Below are 18,697 nucleotides of genomic sequence, written 5' to 3' on the forward strand. Positions count from 1 at the left end.
CTCTTCTGTAGGAGGATTATTAGTGTTCTCGGCAAGAAGGGAAAGAGGTAAGCAGGATCTTGCACTGATCAAGAATTCCTTCCCCCAACACAGATGCTGCTCAACCAGCTGACTTTCTATATCTTATGTATTAACACAGGTTGAGCATACCTTATCCAAGATAACTGGGGCTGAATGGGTTTTGGATTTTTGGAATATTTGCATCTATATGAGATATCTTGAGAATAGGACCCAAATCTAAATACAAAATCTTTTTATGTTACACATACAGCTTGTACATATACCCCAAAGGTAGTTTTATATACTATTTTTAATAGCCATTACTTCCCTGGCCACCCAGATGGACAGATTGTGGTTGTTTGGCAACACCATCATTTCTGACTCTCAATTTATGTGATAACAGTAAGCAGTCTTTGTCTTACACTTGCTCATCACAGATATGTACTGACACAGCCGTTCAGCACATCAGCAACTTCTCAACATTCTTGTTCACCTTACATTGTTCATCACACATACGTACTGATGCAGCCGTTCAGCAAGTTAGATTTTCATCAGTGACAATAGAGACTTAAAAGGTTACTAGTTCTATCTGCTTCATGATCAGCAGATGCATTATCACCACTAATCTTTAAAAATTTAATGCCGGGCCTTTCTTAAATTTCTGCAACCAGCCTGCTGAATGTTGACAATTACTTTCAATTTTCAGTTCACTATAATAGATCTTTTCTTGTTTCATGATCAGCATACCATTCTAGGTTCACTCCGACACTAAGAAATCCACTCTTTCAGCACAGGTTCAAGATCTTCATTTTTCACTTTATTTCACAAAAAATTCTGTTTTTCATTAACCTGTTCATTACATATGTGAGGTGACTTCTCAGAGTACTGTGCAACACGCAGACACCTGCACGTTGGCTGGGAACCTTCCCAGTGCTCTGTGGAATTTTGCATTGTGACGTCAGGTTAGCACACAAAAAAATTGGATTTCGGAGGTTTTCGGACTTTGGAATTTTGGATAACGGGGGCTCAACCTGTATTTTTAACACTACCTTCCTAACATACACATGTTCCAAAATATTAGCATGCCCTTTCCTTAATACTATCCACCACATCCTTCTCCCTGGTGAATATTTGAAGAATTCATTTAAGACCCCATTCATGTCCTAGCTCCACCCAAAGACCTCCCCAGTAAGATTTTCCTAGTTTAGATTATGTAAAAAAAAATGCTATAATTGAAACTCAGCTTTCCTCTCAAGATGTTTTTAGCTTTGATAGTAAATGGAGGAGTGACAGAAATGATAACTTCTTATTCTAGGCCCGCCCAGATGAGGCAGAGATTTATGTACATATCCATGAACTTTGTACCCTGCCTTTGGTGCTCTCCATCAGCGAGGCCATGTGCAGACTAGAAAACTGTATTGCAGCACACTGCCATCCTGATCTTCTAGTTGCATGTTACTTCACCTTCCCTTCCCATTTTCCCTGCTGACTTCTGTTTTCCCACAGCCACTAGAAGAACAATACCTAATATTTCACTTGGATAACTACAATCAATTCGATACTGAATTTCCCACTTTCCCACACCTGTTCCTTCCCCACCCTTACTGCTACATCCCGATTATCACACCCTTTGCTCACTTTTCTTATTTCCATCTGCCCATCACTCACACACCTATCCACTCTTTGTACTGGGTATCACTCTACACTCAGTCATGATCATAAACTGAAATGTTGACCTTCCCTCTGCTCAACTCTGCTGAGTTCCTCCAGCAGTTTGTTTTTCGCAACAGATTTCAACATCTGCCTTGTCTTGTGACCCCACTCCATCCCTGGTAAAAAGAAATGCAATGAATTTCCACACCCCTTCAGTACCAGTTAGTTGATGCATGTCTTTGAGGATTTTGTTACTGGACCTACCTAATGAAAAGTCAGTTCAAGTGAGCTCCGAGGATCTGCAGAGTCAGTGGAACCACTTCATTTAACATGAACAACTGCAGTTTGAGATCAAGATTGCCTCAGTCCTGACAAAGGGTCTCGGCCCAAAACATTGACAGTGCTTCTTCCTATAGATGTTGCCTGGCCTACTGCGTTCCACCAGGATTTTGTGTGTGTTGTTTGAATTTCCAGCATCTGCAGATTTCCTTGTGTTTGCTTTTTAATAAATGCCCACAGGTTTCAACACAACATACATCAGTTTTTAATCCATTCAGACTGCTTTAACTTAACACTGGGTGTGTCCATAACTCTCATACACAACATGCTTTTTACACACTTGTTTGAAGTATCAGTTAGCACAGCCCATTCCGTACATACCTCACCCCAAATGAGCAGACAGGTGGGCTTTATGATGTGTTTGACCAATGGCCTGTGGTGTATTGCTAAACTCAGAAGATGAATCACAGCCCAAAACTGGACTGAAATATTCAAAGTCTGTTCAAGCATCCAAGTCACTCTGTCACCTACTGTGGGATGAGCAGAAGCAAATCAAACTGAACTTGTAAATTTCAATAAATGTTCCTACTTCAAAAGAGTTAGAGTCTTAAAAGGTTACTAGTTCTACCTGTTGAATGAAAGTGTTTCTAATCACTATGTAATTTTTATATGCTTAGAATTAGCTCAGCTGACAACTTTTCACATTTTCTGTATACTATGTGAAATCTAGAAAATTTCACTTTATTGAAGGATTTTGGAGTAAAATTAATTTGCACTCAATTTGCTACACAATATTTGTTTAAATTAAGATCATATTCCAGGGTGGTCAGAGGAACAGTTGTGACCTAAAACAATTTTGATCAAGTCCATCATTAAAGAGGATGCCAATATACTTCTGTAACCTTTGTCATAATGATGAACTTACCATGTTGCAACCTGGACAGTCATCACCATTCTGACATGTTCTTCTTCGAGCCTGTACCCCTCCTCCGCATTGCGCAGTACAGCGTTCCCAAGGGCCCCACGGAGTCCAGAATGTGTGTGGAGGACAATGAAGATGCTCATTGCAATACCTAGAAAGGAAACACAAAGGATCATTCATTGTAGTGTCCATCGTAGCAAACAAAGCATGAATTAAGTTTTATTTTTGCCTTTCTTTCCTTTTATAACTTCCCACTGCCTTTTCTCACAAATAATAATTTAAGGTAAGGAGAGTTTAAAGGACATTACCAGTTTTATGCAAGTTGGAAAAAAATCTGCAGGCACAAGTGTGCCACTTTAATGAAAATCAAACAAAGTAAGATTAAAATTATATTACACTGGAATTAAATATGTACAGTAGTAAAACTGTCTGATGAGAAATGATTAATGTTTTTAAATGAATGAAGGACATCACGACCAGTAATAAAGAATATCTTCATACTCTCTCCCATAACTTGGAATGTATTGAGCAGCTGACTGTGCTTAGACCTTTGTAGGCTGCTGTGAATGATGTAGCTCTAATTCATAGTATTTGATTCAGCACAAAGGTGGCATGATAATCAAACCTCCACTGAATGGAAGTTTTGCTGAACCTAGCGACATCATTAAGGTAAGTTTTCGCAAATGCAATTATACTACCGAGTTGTATGTGCTTCTGAGTGATGTTGTGCTAGATTTGCAAACCATTTGTACACAGTGATCATGTGACCACGCTTCTGCCAGAATTTTAGTACGAGTGAAACTTGGACATTCTGAATTTTTCCAAAAGTTTATCTTTCTTTCTCTATCCCTCCAGGGTCTTCCTACCATCATCTATTATACCTTAAAGCAACAATGGATTTGAGACAGGTATTTAAAATTGTAGGAAGAGGTAATCTCCAATATGGCTGGCATAAAGAACCAAACACAAAATAAGGAACAATATCCTAAAGTGACAGCAGAGTTTTCCAGCTTCATGCCAGACCTCGCATTCCAGTGCTAGAGTGTTCTTCACCATAAAGAGCCGTGCTCAAGAGCTACATTCTCTGCTTTGCTCGAGGTTCATCATTAACAATCTTACTCGGTGCACCTGGACAACAGGGATCAGAAACTGCTGAGGACATTTGAGGCAAAGTTGGCCATATGCAATTGAAAAGGACTGTGCACGGAGAACGGCCTCACTCTCTGCTGACAGCCAGTTGAAAGACAGGTTCAAAGTCTGGAAGAAAAGTCATGCTTAAAAGGTGAAGCAAATTGGTGGTCATTAGCTTTGTCCCAACAAGCTGTTCAGATTTGGAATGCATTGCTAGCCAAGCTGATGAATACAGGTCTGTCTCTATATTAGAATCTAAAACAAATAGAGATTCCATGGACAAAATGAAGCATGGAATTGCTCTTAAGAAATACCAGCTCAAACAAAATTGGTTGAATAATCTCCTTAGAAGCAATACAGAAGTAAACAGAATTTACCTCCTCTCCACAAGGAAATATTGTCTCCATTGTTTTACAACCTTATTCCTTGTACTGTGGCATTTCTCCCAGATTTCTAAACATACAGTACTGTGCAAAAGTTTTAGGCACTTGTATATAGCTAGGGTGCCTAAGACTTTTGCATAGTACTCGAGTAATTATGTATTGCACAGCAATGATACTACAAAAAAAATAAACAAATTTCATGACATACGTGAGTGATGATAAACCTGATTCTGATATGGGTCTCCATTGTGGACTGAGAGTTTGAAGGGGACAGGGAGAGGGGAATCAAGGTTGGCAAAAGGGGAAGTGGGGTGGAGGGAGCGGAAAGCACCAGAGAGACATTGTGTAATGGTCAATAAACCAATTGTTTGGAATCAAATGACCTTGCCTGGTGTCTCAGGCCTGGGTGTGTCTGCGTGCGTGCTACCCTCCATGCCTGGCACTCCTTCACTACCACTTATCCTACACCCTCCCGCAGCACTCCACTCTCATCATTCTAAACATCCTTTGCTCCTGCCAGATTTACAAACTCGCCTTCTGCTCCATGTTGATAAGTACAGTACTGTGCAGAAATCTTAGGCGTCCTAGCTATAAATATGTGCCCAAGACTTTTGCACAGTACTGTGTAATTCTGTATTTACATATCACGTTCAGATCAGAAAGAGAAGCCCCTCCATAACTGTTAAGTTTTTGGGATGTGTGTGGATGTGGATAAGGTGCATATTTAATATGCTCCCCCAAAAGCCGTCAAACTTAAATTCCTGCGTAACGCTCCTGTGCAAGGCAAATTACTTAAGATAAGATGCTGAGACTGTCATGCTGGAGAAACTGCCTTTCAGGTTCTACAGGTGTGAAACCCTTCATAAGATCAGAAACCCCCTTCAGTTGAATAGGAACTCATGACCTCAAGATGAGGTGAAAAAAAAGTTGGTGTTTTCAACTATTTATTAGGTTTGGAATTTACCTATTTTATTATTTAAATTTTTAATTTAAAAAAACTATAAACAAAAAAAAACTTACCAGCTTTGACAAGGCATAGCTTATCCCAGAAAAAGCCTGTCAGAGCATACAGTGGGCAGGGCCTCAGCTGTATGTTAACCAGAGCTAGTCACCACCTCACCAGGTCTTGCCAGATAATCACCTCCTGGATCTAGTCAGTTTGATCTACCCTCCATCTCCAGCCCATGTAAATGTGGCCAGTAGAATAATTTGATCCAGCTTTATTCAACCCCGAATGTTATTCAGGTGTGCAAAACAGCAAATCATTGCTCTGTTTCTGCTCCCACTTGCTTCAGGGATGTAATGAACACAAACATATCTGATATCTTCAGCATCCTGATGCATATCTGTCTACCTTTTCTTCTTTATTTTCTGTGCTGTGGTGCTTGCATGCCAACAATTAAAATTCCATAGTTTCTTAAAGACATTTATAATATCCATGTAAGGAAAATAAAGTAGTAAGCATAGCTCACAGGAACATAAACGCAAAAGCTGATTTCTAGCAGCTGTAAGGCATAAGTGACATAGACCAAGAACTAATCCTCCCAGACCTTGGCAAACCCCACGGCTCAAAGCAGTGCATGGGGCCTCAGTACTGTGAAAACTCTGCTGACTGCTCAGGTTTTGTGAACTTGCCAAGCAGCTGCACGCAAAGGCTGCCTTCATCCTGCTAATCACAGCCATCTGACATGTGGAAACGCAAATAGCAAAGAGCTTTTAATACTGAACGATCACATGATATGAACAGAGCCTTTCACAGAAGAAAGCAGCTCTTTGCAAATCATGTTCAAACTGTACAAAATGAAATCTTATTGGGGATACTAGACAAATTAAAAACCAAAAATAATATTGTCTTAAAAGACCTTTTTCCACAGGTGCTGAGCTAACCATTTAAACAAGGTCAGATTCATTTCTAAAATATCTATACTATTTCTAAAAACATTAGGTATATTTTTTCACTGAGAATCTATTCGAGAATAAATCAGAGCATGGCTCTAAATTAAACGTTGCAGCCAAGTTTCCTGGTTCTATCGGCAGCACTTCAAGAGAGACTGCAGTCTATTGTTCAGAAGACTAAAGCTCTACTACTCCTTCCTCAAAGAACTAATACAAGTTATTCACATACTTGAAAATTAAGTACAGGGTTAAACTAATGAATTTTGGATATTAAGTGAGTTTCCTTTCACACTAATTGGGAGGACATGCAAACAAACTGGATGTACACAATAGAACAGGATTCCATTTTGCAAACAGTGGACAAACTGTACAAAATGCAATCTAACAAGGGATAATATATGAATACTTCTTTAAAAAAACTACATGCAAGGAAAATAATTTTTGTCTTAAAAGATATCAGGGAACTCTCTGCATGTTACTATTTTTAATTAAAAGGCAAGGACAAGTCTCAGAAGTAATTAATCAGGCAAGATTTCTACACCTGGAACTCTACTGGCATATAACTGTGTTATGAAGAAAACCACCTGGACCACCATTTATCATCACTTATTTTGTGTGGTTCCTTGCCAATGCAATTAGTAATATGTCTCCCAGTTAAAAGAAGATCGCCAGACTAAAAGAGCTAAAACACTGGAGCTACATCATTTAAATAATATCTCCCACCTGGGACCATTTTTTAATTGCCAATCTGTCTCCAATGTGTAGAACTAGCTATAGTCTAATCAGCAAATACTTAACCTTGGCATTTAGAAAGATTTCTTTTGATAGTTATGTTCAACATATTTAAATACATAGCAGCATGTTAGTGTACAATTCTAAAAAAAAATTCACAGAATCTTTACTCTGCATTATTTATCACTTTCATTGTGACTACTGCATTATATTTTGTCTGTGCTTCCCAAAATCATTGAATCTTGCTGAAATATCAGTCTATGAATGCTTTAATGATTCTTCAAGTATAAGTATAGCCAGCGAGTGTAAGCAAACCATTCACTGAAGATGGCTTCATGTCTAATTTTGACCATCTTTGCTCAGCAGCTATTTGAAGTCATTGGGACTTAAGAACCTACCTCATCACTCGTACTTATGCTTACAGCATGCTGAGGTGTAACTGAAAAAAGGTTTTTAAACTAGGTTATGCAATAACCAGTAATTGTTCTCAATTAGTAATACTTCTATTTCACTTTGGGATTAACTTAAAGATGGTTATATAACCATAAATATGGTTATATGGCCCATATTTGCTTGATATATTGATTAAAAAATTGATGCAAGCCTGCGGAAGTGCAGTAAACAGTCATAGCACAGCACCAAATTTGTGGTTTAAGATAGGTTCTCTAGTGTCAAAGGCATTTGGTACTCCTGAAATGGCTTTCCACACTTCTCTCTGTGCATTGCTGAATTACAGACTGGGGAGATGGCTGGCTGTCAAGGTCTGATTGATATATGGGTTATTGGCAGGGAGTGTGAGAGTTATCAGGAGGGAGTGCAGTTGTCAGTGAGAAAGAGTTATTATCGGGACCTAAGGTAAAAAAATAAGGTGGGTGGACGTGTTGATCAGAGTCTGGTTAAAAAGAAGTGATTATTTAAGGGTGAGTGGAGCTGTCAGATGTTCTGAGGTTTTGGGTACCTTCCTTGTCAATCTGCACTTGACTAACAAGGAACATCACTCACACACCACTTCTTTCAAAAAAATTCTAGGCCTGTGAGTGAAAGGAAAATCAAGGACACATTTTCGGAACAATACACTTCATTAAGTAACATGAAAGATTTGAAGATTTTAAATACTATCTCTGGAACTTTTTAAAAAAAGAATACAGCCTTGTCAAGCAGCAAGGTACAGATAGGAACAGCAGCACAAACTGTTGACTGAAAAACAAATTACTAAATTAGCTCAGTTCTTTCCTTTGCCAATACCTGCTTTGAGTTTAGTCTTGATTAAAACATAAATATTATCACAGCCCTGTTGCTTAGCTCCAAATAACCCTTGAACGACATGTAGATTATTATTAGATATTGCATGATATTCCTAATAAATCTGATACTAAATTGTAGAGAGCTAGATTCTTAAACATAATATCACTGATATCCTAAAACATTTGAGCTAAATTCCCACATTCCTAAGACATATAGGTTAATTGATTACAGGGTGTAATTGGGCAGTGCAGGCTCATTGGGTCTGTTACTGTAGATAACAAAAATGTGGTTTCATTGCAAAATGATTTTGACAAAAAAATTCAACCACAGAGAAGATTATTTTATATAAATTGTTTTAATTCAGAAATGCAAAGGAATGCTCATGTTAGTACAGAGGATTAAACACAACAAGGGAATGAATCATGTGCAAGTTGATAAAATGGTGCCATGTGAAATTACGTACTGATTGATGCAAACACCAAATGAAGAAACTACATATCACAGCTCCATGGATGTACCAGAATAGTCCACCTAAAGATAATTTTGTTCAGTGCTCAACCTGTCCAAAGCACTATATCAAAGTAAAGTGAATGCAGAACTATGCAGTTAAAATTTTCTCTGATTGTCTGATATTAGCTTGTGTCAACACCCATTCGGAGTTATTTCCAGTAACTTATTTTAAGGGGATAAAATCTAACCAACCTTCTCATTGTTCTTTCAAAACTAATCCTATCCTACGTTTATGTTTTCATTTAACTTAAATAAATTTTCACTACCAACTCTTGAAATCCTTTGGAAACACTCTACCCAAATTAACTTCTCTCCCCTTGGCCTGGCACCAAAGTCAACACACCAAGGCATCTGCTCCACCTTACAGCTTCAGAATGCTATTCCTCCACCATATCACTTTGGATATAGCTGAACTTCCAGTGCAGTCTTTATCTTTCAAAGATCAGAGCCCAGAGAATCAATGTTGTAGGCCTATTTCTGACATGTTTGCAATGTAAGTAGCTACTGTAGTAAAACAAAAATGCAGAATCATTCAATTCCAGCATTATTCTAGTGAACTTGTTTTGTACCTTTTCTGTGGCTGGAATAAATTTGCAATTTTAGAACCCCTCGCGTAGAATAGTTCATTTATCATAGCTTGACCAATGACTTACACAAATTTATCAACCCCTCACAAATTCAAAATAAATGATATGATAATAGATAACAAAACCATCTTTAATATGGCCCCACTATCCACAGAACACAAAAATTATGTGCAAAGAAAATAACATTTACACAGTAAAGATATCATAATATTTGAACTGAATTCAGGTCAGGCTGACTGCTGTGATTTATGCCTTGTAGGGTAATATGATATTGAAACTACAAAACTGCTGAATCTGGACTGCAAGTAAAATTCATGACATCAAAAGAAACTGAAAATTTTATTACCTGTGATTTTAAAAGGATATGTAACTTAATACATTTTTGACAGTTTTCCATTAATTGGTTCTAAAGATTTATGCATTTTTCAAGACCTTCACAAAAATAGGAGCTCACAGGATCGAGACATTGCATTAGCAGAAAAGATAGGTTAAAGGACAGAAGTGGAGTAAACAGTTCTTTGTCACGGAGGCTCAATGCAGATCAATGCTGCTTGCCTAACTATCTTTAATCTATAATAAAGATTTAAATGAAAAGAAGAATGAAAAAGAAGAACATGGAAGGATATGGTCCAGGTGCAGGTCAGTGGGGCTAGGCAGTAAAATGGTTCAGCACAGCCAAGAAGGGCCAAAAGGCCTATTTCTGTGCTATAATGTTCTATGGTTCTAAGAACATAATTGTGGTGCATTTAATCTTTCAATAATACTTGAGTAACTGTGTGTGTGTGTGTGTGTGTGTGTGTGTGTGTGTGTGTGTGTGTGTGTGTGTGTGTGTGTGTGTGTGTGTGTGTGTGTGTGTGTGTGTGTGTGTGTGTGTGTGTGTGTGTGTGTGTGTGTGTGTGTGTATTATATATATGTATCAGTTGATTATGCATTCTTGTTCATTTAAATAATTCACTACAAGTTATATGCGAAATATGTGAATTGCAAACATTATCATACTACCAGCCGATACTTGTGCACATCATTTAAAGTAAACTCTAAGTTAGACACTCATCTCAGACTCTCGTGTCATTGTTGAATTAGTTTAATATTTTGAAGTTACAGAATATAAAATTGGCGAGGAGGTATTTTTAAAACAAACCTGCATCGGCTACCGACCCATTCAAGCACAGTAAGATGATCTTGTTCAAAGGAAAGTGCAGGGAAGAATGAAAGAAAAGCAGCTGATCACGTGGTCTTTGGAAGGGAAAACACAATCAAGTTTAATTTTAAAAAGGCAGTAAATGGAAAAATGTAGGGTTCATAAACAGTGAAAATAATCATTAAAAAAGAGAAGAAATGGTTGACTACATCAGAAAGATTGATGAGTTTGACTACACAGCAGGTAATTGAGTCATATATACTGAGCTAATTCAGCAATATTTTGAAGCAAATGAAATAGCCAATGAAAAATGAGTACTAATTTTGCTGAGTTCATTTGGTTAAAGGCATATCTTTTGCTTCAAAGTTTAACTGTTCAAACCAAACGATCCAAACTGAGCCTTGCTGATATTACAAAAGAGTTTCAGGAACACTTAGAACCAAAGCTATTGTTGATTGCAGGATGCTTTAGGTTTCACAAGCGGTATCAAAAAGAGAGGGAGTCCATTTTGTTATATGTAGCAGAATTGAAGAGATTGTTTGGGCATTGACTGTTCAGTAATGGGCTTAATGATACACTAACAGATTGGTTAGATTGTGGAATCTTACAAGAAAGTGTTCAGAAATGGCTTCTAACTGAAGCACAGCTCACATTGAAAAGAGCAGTTGAAATGACTGTTTCATTGGAAACTGCAGACAGAAATGCAATTGAGTTGCAGTCAGGAAAAAAAATAAGTGTGAACAAAACTGCAGCATCCAAAAACAACCTGGACAAACAAGTTATGTTACAGTTGTAGCAGGTGCTTACATACACCAAACAAATGCACATTTAAAAGTGAACCTTGCAAAAAATGCAACAAAGTAGGTCCCATACAAAGAGCTTGTTGGACAGCCAAAAAAAATTGTCTGCAAAATTGTCTGAAAAAGATAAAGTCAAGTTGCAGTTTCAAAAAGAGCACTAATTTAAGAACAGTTGATGAAAAATCTGATGATATTGAGAGTGACACAGGACTGTGTAGCCTTGAGTTTTACAGTGTGAAAGCTAACAATCGACAAGCAATATGTCTTACACCAAAAGTGAACAGCAACTTAATTAAAATGGAATTAGACACTGGTTCAGCTATTTCAGTCATTCTACAAAATGAGTTTGAGTGGCATTTCAAATTGAAGCCTGAGGAAAAGGTAACTCTTGTGGGATGACTTTCGTAACTGTGAAATACAACAACCAACAAGCCACATTGAGCTTGTATGTGGTAAAAACAGGAGGAGCAACATTGTGAGGATATGATTGGCTGAGACAACAACTTGATTGGAGATCCATCGACTATTTGCATACCATAATCCTTGCAATGTGCCAAATTAAAGTGAATTAAGAAAGGCACTGGATGATACACAACTGCCTCCATGCCAAACACCGTGAACTGTTCCACAATAGAGGACAAACAGGTGTTGATGCCAACCTCTGTGCCTCTGGTTGGAAAGCATATTGGACCAAGGACCACGTTGCTCAGAGGAAGCATGAAAGTGATAAAAATAGTGGTCTAGCTACAACAGTTTTCATAGGCAATGTATCTGAGAAAGCTTCTGATATGTTAAACAGGCAGTCACTTGCAAAACGTGGCTTGGTTTTAAGCTGGAATAGAGCTTAAAGAGCTTCAGGAAGGTTACAAGCATTGTAAGTATAAAGAACCAGAATCTACTCTGTGTGTATTAAGAACTTCGAGTGTGAGACAAAAAGCTGATTATAAAAGCATACAGTAAACCAAAGCCCAAATGTCTGAATGGAAGGCCAAAAAGAAAGGAATCAATGGAGATATGAATACAGAGGATGATGTTGTGAATGAGGAAACCAAGAGGAGAGGTCAGATCATGAAGGGAACAATAGGACCATTAATTAGAGAATACTCCAGTGAACTAGATGCACCTTCTCTGCATTTCAGGACTGGCTGTTGTTGTTCAGCACGCCAAGGTTTCGGCCTGAGAGTCTGGCTTGAATTCGAAAGCCTAAGATCTCAGAGCTCTGGAGATGGGCGGATTGAGAGTTGGTGTCATGGCAGGAGACTCGTGTGTCATCGGGGAGGCCGGAAAATCTTTTGCTGTGGGCCCAAAGACCCAAGATCTTTGCGATCTTTGAAGGAACTCAGCCTTTTCTCCTTGGAGCGACGGAGGATAAGAGGTGACCTGATAAAGCTGTACAAGATGACAAGAGACATTGATCATGTGGATAGTCAGGGGCTTTTCCCATGGGCTGAAATGGCTAGCACGAGAGGGCATCGTTTTAAGGTGCTTGGAAGTAGGTACAGAGGGGTAAGTTTTTTTACACAAAGAGTGGTGAGTGTGTGGAATGGGCTGCTGGCAACGGTGGTGGAGGCAGAAACAAAAGGGTCTTTTAAGAGATTCCTGGATGGCTACATGGAGCTTAGAGAAATAGAGGGCTATGGGTAAAGCCTAGGTGGTTCTAAGGTTCGGCACAGCTTTGTGGGCCGAAGGGACTGTATTGTGCTGCAGGTTTTCTATGTTTCTAAGTTCTTTGCGAACTTCGGGCACAGAGCTCGTAAAAAGCGATGAAACGGACTTTTTAACATCGTAAAACAGCGGGTTGTTTTTATGTCTCCCTCTCGCTGTGAAAATGGGGGACACCTCCCTCTCCCTTATTAGGGAGAGAGAGAACCTGTGGTTTGTTGAATGCTGGATGAATTGTGATAGTCTTTGGGGTAACTGCAAGATCTGTGTTTTTGCTATCGCCTAGCTCACGCTTGTGCTCAGTAGCAGGTGCACTTTTTTTTACTGGGGGGAGGGGGAATCATTACTTGCTGCCGCTTCCGTGAGGGAGGTGGGAAGCTGTGGGGGGGGGGACTTTGGGGTTCTCATATTTAACTGTCATTCATTCTTTGGGGCACTTCTCTGTTTTCGTGGATGTATGCGAAGAAAAAGCATTTCAGGTTGTATATTGTATACATTTCTCTGACATTAAATTCGACCTTTGAACTTTTGAATTTCGTTAGCCAGAGACTGCTGAATCTGTGGAATTCATTTCCACGGGTGACTGTGGAGGCCAACTCATTGAATATATTTAATGCAGAGGTTGATAGATTCTTGATTAATAAGGGCATGAAGAGATAATGGACTGAGAGGGAAATGGATCAGCCATGGAGCAGACTTGATGGGCCAAATGGCCTAATTCTCCTCCTATAAATATGGACTTATGGTCTAAGACAGCAGCAGATTCAAATACTGTTCCATGTCAAATGCAAGGCCTGCAAATCATTCATTTTCTGCTACATTAACCAGTGTCTCCTTCACAGAAAAAATTAGCACAACTTTCATTTATTTCATCATTATGTAAAAAGTAATGCCAGGAACCAATATAATGGATAATGTAGTAGAAACCCTTTGCACTCAGAATTCCTGATAACTCCTGCGTTTCAGGATTGATATGCAATTCTTTCTGCACCTTGTAACATCCTTCCACTCAGCTGATTTTCCCAGACCAATCACTTCCCTCATTAAAACAGTATGAAATAAAATCATCAGGAGAGGAAGGTGATCCTGACATCTTGATAATTCAAACACTCTATAAATGTTTCTAAAAAGAAAAATAGTCCAGATTTTTTTTTAATTTTGAGAGGTTATGATATTTCTTCCTTTCTTTTGTTCAAACCAAGTTTGCTAACTTAGTTAGGCAAAAGCGAAATGGTAAACAATAGGTTACTGTTCGGTTACGGGTTGGGATGTTATGGGACTAAATCAATCTGTACTATCCTAGGTAAATTAGTACTGCTTTCTCACAACACCAGAGACTTGGGTCAATTCCTGACCTTAGTTTGCACATTCTCCTTGTAGTTTTCCCTGGGCTCTCCAGTTTCATCCAGCATGCCAAAAACATTGCCTCGGTACATTAAATGGTTGCTGTAATTGGCGCCTAGTATAGATGGGTGGCAGGGAGAGAAAGCAGAAAGGGATCTGAGGAGATAAATAGGATGAGTGTTGATGGTAAGTACAGACAGGGTGGTATGGAGGGTCTGTTACCATGTATATGACTTCGAAACACAAAGGTATTTTGACCAATAGGAACTGATGTCTAATAGATGAAGGGAAAGGTAAACTTAGATAGAGGGATAGGTAAATGGGGGAATGGATTAAGGGGTATGATTAGCTTATGATCAATTATCTTATAGGTACCTTATGATGGTTGCTGTACAGCCAAAAAGGGAACCTTACCCAGCAACAAATGATGTACCAGACATTGTTCCCTAATAGCGTTAGGTTTAAAAGGGAGACTGCCATATACAGCCGCCATCGTCGGAGTGGGATGGCTTCGGCTCAATCAGGCTTCGGCGAGGGTAGGTTCCGGTAAGTTTCTGTTTTCTTCTTTTTTTTTTGTTCAGACTAGAGAAAATGCCAGGCAGGATGTTGGAATGCTCCTCTTGCTGGATGTGGGAAGTCAGGGAGACCTCCGGTGTCCCTGACAACGATACCTGCAAGAAGTGCATCCAGCTGCAGCTCCTAACAGACCACATTAGGGAACTGGAGCAGGAGCTGGATGACCTCCGGATCATTCGGGAGACTGAGCAGTTTATAGATAATAGCTTCCGGGAGGTAGTTACACCTAAGGGACAGGGCACAGGTAATTGGGTTACCATCAGGAGAGGGAAGGGGAAAGGGCAGGTAGTGCAGGGTTCCCCCGTGGCCATTCCCCTCCAAAACAGGTATACCAATTTGGATACTGTTGGGGGGAATGGCTTACCTGGGACAAGCTGCAGCAGCCAGATCTCTGGCACTGAGTCTGGTTCTTCAGTGCAGAAGGGAGGGAGGAAGAAGAGGAGAGTGGTAGTGATAGGGGACTCCATAGTCAGGGGTACAGACAGGAGATTCTGTGGTTGTGACAGAGACTCCCGGATGGTTTGTTGCCTCCCGGGTGCCAGGGTCAGGGATGCCTCTGATCACATGCACAGCATTCTGAAGTGGGAGGGAGATCAGCCAGATGTCGTGGTACACATCGGTATCAATGACATAGGTAGAAAGAGTCAGGAGGTTCTGAAGAGTGAGTACAGAGAGCTTGGTAGGAAGTTGAAAAACAGGACCTCGAGGGTAGTAATCTCCAGATTGCTGTCTATGCCACATGACAGTGAGGGTAAGAGTAGGATGCTCTGGCAGATGAACACATGGCTGAGAGACTGGTGTAGGGGGCAGGGTTTCAGATTTCTAGATCATTGGGACCTCTTCTGGGGCAGGTGGGACCTGTACAAGAGAGATGGGTTACACCTGAACTACAAGGGGACCAATATACTTGCAGGGAGGTTTTCTAGTGTTATTGGGGAGGGTTTAAACTAGATTTGCAGGGGGATGGAACCAGAGTGCCAGAGTAGATAGTGGAACAGGGGTAAAAATAAATGATGTTAGTAATTCATGCAAAGTCACAAATAGTAAGGTTGTGTGTGGTGGTAATAATCTTCTGAGGTGTGTATATTTCAATGCGAGGAGTATTGTGGGAAAGGAAGACGAGCTGAGGGCCTGGATTGACACATGGAATTATGACATCATAGCCATTACTGAAACTTGGCTACAGGAGGGGCAGGACTGGCAGCTCAATGTTCCAGGGTTCCGATGTTTCAGATGTGATAGAAGCAGAGGGATGAAGGGTGGGGGGGGCGGTTTGCTAGTCAGGGAAAATATTACAGCAGTTCGGCAGGACAGATTAGAGGGCTTGTCTACTGAGGCCATATGGGTGGAGCTGAGAAACAGGAAATGTATGACCATATTAATAGCGTTGTATTATAGACCACCCAATAGTCAGCGAGAATTGGAGGAGCAAATCTGCAGAGAGATAACAGACAACTGCAGGGGACAGAAAGTTGTGATTGTAGGGGATTTTAATTTTCCACATATTGATTGGGACTCCTATACTGTTAAAGGTCTAGATTGGTTAGAGTTTGTGAAATGTGTTCAGGAAAGTTTTCTAAATCAATATATAGATGTACCAACTAGGGAGGATGAAATATTAGATCTCCTATTAGGAAATGAGTTAGGGCAGGTGACGGAAGTATGTGTAGGGGAACACTTTGGTTCCAGTGATCATAAAGTCATTAGTTTCAACTTGATCATGGATAAAGATAGATCTGGTCCTTGGGTTGAGGTTCTAAACTGGAAAAAGGCCAAATTTGAAGAAGTGAGAAAGGATCTAAAAAGCGTAGATTGGGACAGGTTGTTCTCTGGCAAGGATGTGATTGGTAAGTGGGAGGCCTTCAAAGGAGAAATTTTGAGAGTGTAGAGTTTGTACGTTCCTGTCAGGGTTAAAGGCAAAATGGATAAGAATAAGGAACCTTGGTTCTCAAGGCATATTGGAACTCTGATTAAAAAAGAGAGAGATGTATAACATGTATAGGCATCAGGGAGGAAATAAGATGCTTGAGGAGTATAAAAAGAGTAAGAAAATACTTAAGAAAGAAATCAGGAGAGCTAAAAGAAGACATGAGGTTACTTTGGCAGTCAGGGTGAAGGATAATCCTAAGAGCTTCTACAGCATCGTTAAGAGCAAAAGGATGGTAAGGAATAAAATTGGTCTTCTTGAAGATCACAGAGGTCGGCTATGTATGGAAGCAAAAGAAATGGGAGAGATATTAAATGGGTTTTTTGCATCTGTATTTACTAAGGAAACTGGAATGGAGTCTAGGGAAACAAGGCAAACAAGTAGGGAGATCATGAAACTTTGATACAGATTAAAGAGGAGGAGGTGCTTGTTGTCTTGAGGCAAATCAGAGTAGATAAATCCCCAGGACCTGACAGGGTATTCCCTCGGACCTTGAAGGAGACTAATGTTGAAATTGCAGGGGCCCTGGCAGAAATATTTAAAATGTTGATATCCACGGGTCAGGTGCCGAAGGATTGGAGGATAGCTCATGTAGTTCCGTTGTTTAAAAAAGGCTCAAAAAGTAAGCCCGGAAATTATAGGTAAGTTTGACATCGATAGTAGGTAAATTATTGGAAGGAATACTAAGAGACAGGATCTACAAGTATTTGGATGGACAGGGACTTGTTAGAAAAAGTCAGCATGGCTTTGTGTGTGGTAGGTCATGTTTAACCAATCTATTAGAGTTTTTTGAGGAAGTTACCAGGAAAGTGGATGAAGGGAAGGCAGTGGATGTTGCATACGTGGACTTCAGTAAGGCCTTTGACAAGGTCCCACATGGGAGGTTAGTTAGGAAGATTCAGTCGCTAGGTATACATGGAGAGGTGGTAAATTGGATTAGACATTGGCTCATTGGAAGAAGCCAGAGAGTGGTAGTGGAGGATTGCTTCTCAGAGTGGAGGCCTCTGACTAGTGGTGTCCCACAGGGATCAGTGCTGGGACCATTGTTATTTGTCATCTATATCAATGATCTGGATAATAATGTGGCAAATTGGATTGGAGGTGTAGTGGACAGTGAGGAAGGTTTTCAAAGCTTGCAGAGGGATTTGGACCTGTTGGAGGAATGGGCTGAAAAATGGCAGATGGAGTTTAATGCGGACAAGTGTGAGGTATTGCACTTCAGAAGGTCAAACCAAGGTAGAACATACAAGGTAAATGGTAGGACACTGAGGAGTGCAGTAGAACAGAGGGATCTGGGAGTACAGATACATAATTCCCTAAAAGTGGCGTCACAAGTAGAGAGGGTCGTAAAGAGAGATTTTGGTACATTGGCCTTTATAAATCAAAGTACTGAGTATAAGAGTTGGAATGTAATGGTGAGGTTGTATAAGACAATGGTGAGACCGAATTTGGAATATTGTGTGCAGTTTTGGTCACCTAATTACAGGAAGGATATTAATAAGGTTGAAAGAGTGCAGAGAAGGTTTACAAGGATGTTGTCGGGACTTGAAAAACTGAGTTACAGAGAAAGATTGGATAGGTTAGGACTTTATTCCCTGGAGCATAGGAGAATGAGGGGTGATTTGATAGACGTATATAAAATTATGATGGATATAGATAGAGTGAATGCAAGCAGGCTTTTTCCACTGAGGCCAGGGGAGAAAAAAACCAGAGGTCATGGGTTAATGGTGAAGGGGGAGAAGTTTAAAGGGAACATTGTGGGGGGCTTCTTCACGCAGAGAGTGGTGGGAGTGTGGAATGAGCTGCCAGATGAAGTGGTGAATGTGGGCTCACTTTTGACATTTAAGAAAAACTTGGACAGGTATATGGATGAGGGGGGCTTGGAGGGATATGACCCAGGTGCAGGTCA

The 18,697-nt window shown here is 39.9% G+C and overlaps 1 protein-coding gene across 4 annotated transcripts in view; it reads right to left on the bottom strand.

Moving 5' to 3' along the window:
* Positions 1 to 18,697, bottom strand: part of sema5a (sema domain, seven thrombospondin repeats (type 1 and type 1-like), transmembrane domain (TM) and short cytoplasmic domain, (semaphorin) 5A) — a 231,904-nt gene that overhangs the window by 46,589 nt on the left and 166,618 nt on the right. For all 4 annotated transcript variants that reach the window (XM_073054249.1, XM_073054250.1, XM_073054252.1 and 1 more), the window contains one exon: positions 2,858 to 3,005. In XM_073054249.1, coding sequence (XP_072910350.1) covers positions 2,858 to 3,005 — 148 coding nt within the window. The remainder of the gene's footprint in view (positions 1 to 2,857; positions 3,006 to 18,697) is intronic.

Source organism: Hemitrygon akajei, chromosome 8 (genome assembly GCF_048418815.1).
Source record: "Hemitrygon akajei chromosome 8, sHemAka1.3, whole genome shotgun sequence".
NCBI lineage: Eukaryota > Metazoa > Chordata > Chondrichthyes > Myliobatiformes > Dasyatidae > Hemitrygon > Hemitrygon akajei.